The 3,779-nt window shown below is 36.4% G+C and overlaps 1 protein-coding gene across 1 annotated transcript in view; it reads left to right on the forward strand.

Moving 5' to 3' along the window:
* LOC107617165 (linoleate 9S-lipoxygenase 5, chloroplastic) overlaps positions 1–3,779 on the forward strand; it is a gene marked incomplete in the record, with an annotated part of 6,739 nt that overhangs the window by 1,627 nt on the left and 1,333 nt on the right. The window contains 5 exon segments of the mRNA XM_016318943.2: positions 1,913–2,492; positions 2,578–2,663; positions 2,878–2,985; positions 3,143–3,447; positions 3,559–3,779. Of these exon segments, the coding sequence (XP_016174429.1) occupies positions 1,913–2,492; positions 2,578–2,663; positions 2,878–2,985; positions 3,143–3,447; positions 3,559–3,779 (1,300 nt within the window).

Here is a 3,779-nt window from a genome sequence, read left to right on the forward strand (position 1 = left end):
TTTTATTTTCATTTAATTTTTATTGATTAATTTGAATACAAAATGAAGAACATACCAAAAAAAGAAAAACTTACACAAATATTAATTTGATTCCTCTGAAGATTGGGGTTCATTGTGGGAATAGAACAATGAATAGATGAAAACTGAAACCATATGTGGTTTACTCACTTTTGGTAGAAGATGGTAAAGTAAAAGTGGTACTTGTGCCTTATGTGCCAGCTGGGTCATGTAGTTCCCGTTTTGCATGCTTCATTTTATTATTGGGTAGATACTTTTACAATGACATCTTCATATAAAAATAATATTGTAAATTATTAGATAAATTGATAAAATTGACGCGTGACTTCTGATAGTGAGGGTGTTACAACAAACGCAGCCTAAGGACTTGTTTAGGTGAGCTTTTAAGAAAATATCTTTTTTTGAGTTATCTTTTTTTAAAAGATCTTATCAAAAAAGTAAAAGTAATTTTATGTTTGGGTATCTCATCCAAAAAGATCTTTTTGTCTATCAATTATGTTTAGGTATAACAATATAAAAATACTTTTTTGTTTATTTATTATAGAAAAATAACTTTTTTTTAAAAGAAAAAAGATCTTTAAAAAAAATATGTAAATTACAACTTCTCAAAAAAAATATTTTTTATTTTTCTAGTATTTTTACTTTTACTATTAAAAATTTACCAAATACACTAAAAAAAATTATTTTTACTAAAAAAAATTATCAATTTAATAACACTCAAATAAACATTTCATCTGAGTGACTCCCTTCTCGCAATCTTCTGGACCCAATTGAAAAGATAAGGTTCTAGAATTTGGGGCAAATATGTAAATTCGAGTATTATGAATTGTTGGGTTATATAATATTGAGATAAGTTTGGAATTTCATTATAATATAAAGGTAAATATTAAATTGGTATTTAAAAGATTTTGGCGTTGATAAAATGGTACTTGACTTTTTTTATTGATAAAATAACCCTTGAAAGATTTTAAAATTTGACAAAATCACCTAACCTTGAAAGAATAACGTCACAATGAACGAAAAACGCTTATGTGGCCATCGAAAGAGAGCTCCGATAATGGCAGAGAATTCTGACGACATTTTTGGTCTTCTTCTTCTTCTTTGCCACGACGAAGGGGACATAGTGGCGAGGTGCTGCCATGGCAGAAGGGACGCTTTTTCTTTTTCTTCTCCTTCTTTGCCATGACGGAAGGGGACGCAGCGGGAGGTGCTGCCATGGTGGAGGGGACGCGAAATTTATTTTCTTCTTTTTCTTTGCCATGACGAAAGGGGACGCAGCAAGAGGTGCTGCCATGATGGAGGGGATGCGGAAGAGACGCATCGACGTATTGAAGAAGAAAAAGAGGTGAACACGAGAACACAATAAGGTACTATTATAGCGGAAGGAGACGCAACAGCATACTATGGCGATTTGGCGGAAGGAGACGCAAAAGGTTACGAGCAGCGGCATGTCGAAGAAGAAGCGACGAACACGAAGAATGCGGTGAGATACAGCAGCGTGCTATAGCGAGCTGCTTCTTCAGCCGTCATAGTAGAATGGACGCATCGGCGTGTTGAAGAAGAAGAAGTAGCGAACACAAAGAAGAAGAAAGAGGTTGCCAGAAATGTTGCCGGAGCTTTTTGCCATCATTAGATTCTCTTCCGAAAGCCACATCAACGTTTTTAATTCACTGTGATGTCATTCTTTTTACGGTTGGGTGATTTTGTTAAATTTTAAAATCTTTTAGGGACTATTTCGTTAATAAAAAAAATTTGGTACCATTTTATCAATACTAAAATTTTTCGAATCCCAATTTAATATATATACAGTTTTCGTATATTAACTTTACACAAAGATTAACTCCACACGAATTTTCACCTATAATATTATTTCAATTTTGTTGGCTTAATTCAGGCATACCTACCAAGTGAAACACCGGAGACACTTAGGAAGTTGAGGGAAGAAGAGTTAGCGACGCTTCGAGGGACAGGGACGGGTACCCTTAACGAATGGGACAGAGTCTACGACTATGCCTTCTACAACGACCTTGCTCTTCCTGACAATGGTCCCCATTATGCTCGTCCCGTTCTTGGTGGCTCCCAGGACCTTCCATACCCACGCCGTGCAAGAACCAGTCGCCACAACACCCTCACCGATCCCGATACTGAGTCCAGATTGCACCTTTTCAATCTTGACATCTATGTTCCCAGAGATGAACGCTTTGGTCACCTCAAGTTCTCTGATTTTCTAGCTTATTCTCTCAAATCCATTGCTCAAGTTCTTCTTCCTGAGATCAGATCTCTCTGCGATAAAACCATTAACGAGTTTGACACTTTCCAAGATGTTCTTGATATTTACGAGGGAAGCCTTAAGCTGCCCAGTCCAGGTCTCGCTTCTCAACTTAGAAACCTCATTCCATATGAGCTGTTTAGAGAACTTGTTAGGAATGATGGTGAGAGGTTCCTCAAATTCCCAGTTCCAGATGTCATCAAAGGTAATGCTTGCTTGCTTGCATATGCATGCTTATTCATTCCTGTCTTTGATTATTATGAACTAAGCTTTAACTACAAATAATGCAGCTAGCAAGACTGCATGGAGAACCGATGAAGAATTTTCCAGAGAAATGCTTGCCGGTGTTAACCCTGTCATCATTCGTCGTCTCCAGGTACTAAGCAACAACCATTTATATATACAGATGACTATACGTGGAGTTGATAATTGAAAATCGTTAGATAATTTGATAGATTTGACTAAATTATCATGACAATTGCACGTGAGTTTTTACCTTATATACAGTTGCATTCCTTGCATTATTCGTTTGGATATCCTTATTAGAAACCTTTTGATATTAAAAAATAGAAAGTGATTTACATCTGCAGGAATTTCCCCCGGTGAGCAAGTTGGACCCTGAAATCTATGGAGATCAAAATAGTACCATCAAAGCAAAGCACTTAGAAAACAGTTTGGATGGACTCACTATAGATGAGGTACTAACTACTTTCGTCTTGCATTGTATTTAGTGTGTGTCTCTTTTTAGCAAAACATTTTCTTTTAAATATTCTTAAAATGCGTCCTACTTGAAGAAGCAACACCTAATCCATATTGAAATGCTCTGTGTATTTGATTTTGATCATTGTTTTATAGGCGCTTGAAAACAAGAAGTTGTATATACTTGATCACCATGATGCATTGATGCCATACTTAACTCGAATAAATTCTACAACCACAAAGACTTACGCCACAAGAACACTCTTGTTTCTACAAAATGATGGTACATTGAAACCATTGGCTATTGAACTGAGCTTGCCACACCCACAAGGGGACCAACATGGAGCAGTTAGCAAAGTTTTTACTCCCCAAAAAGAAGGAGTACCGGCTACTGTTTGGCAACTGGCCAAAGCTTATGTTGCTGTCAATGATTCAGGATACCATCAACTAGTTAGTCATTGGTATGAGACTATTTGAAACTTCATTCATTAATCTTCTTGTTTTCTTTTATTGTTCCCAATAATGATGACTAAATAACAAGAAAGCCACTAAGCCAAGCTCATTATTTGTAGGTTATTCACTCATGCAGTGATTGAACCATTCATAATTGCCACAAACAGACAATTAAGTGTTCTTCACCCAATACATAAGCTTTTGCAGCCACACTTTAGAGACACAATGCATATAAATGCCTTAGCTAGACACACTCTCATTAATGCCGGAGGGGTGCTAGAGAGAACAGTTTTTCCCGGTAAATTCGCCTTGGAAATGTCAGCTGTTATATACAAGAGTT

The sequence above is a fragment of the Arachis ipaensis genome, chromosome B09 (assembly GCF_000816755.2).
Source record: "Arachis ipaensis cultivar K30076 chromosome B09, Araip1.1, whole genome shotgun sequence".
Taxonomy (NCBI): domain Eukaryota; kingdom Viridiplantae; phylum Streptophyta; class Magnoliopsida; order Fabales; family Fabaceae; genus Arachis; species Arachis ipaensis.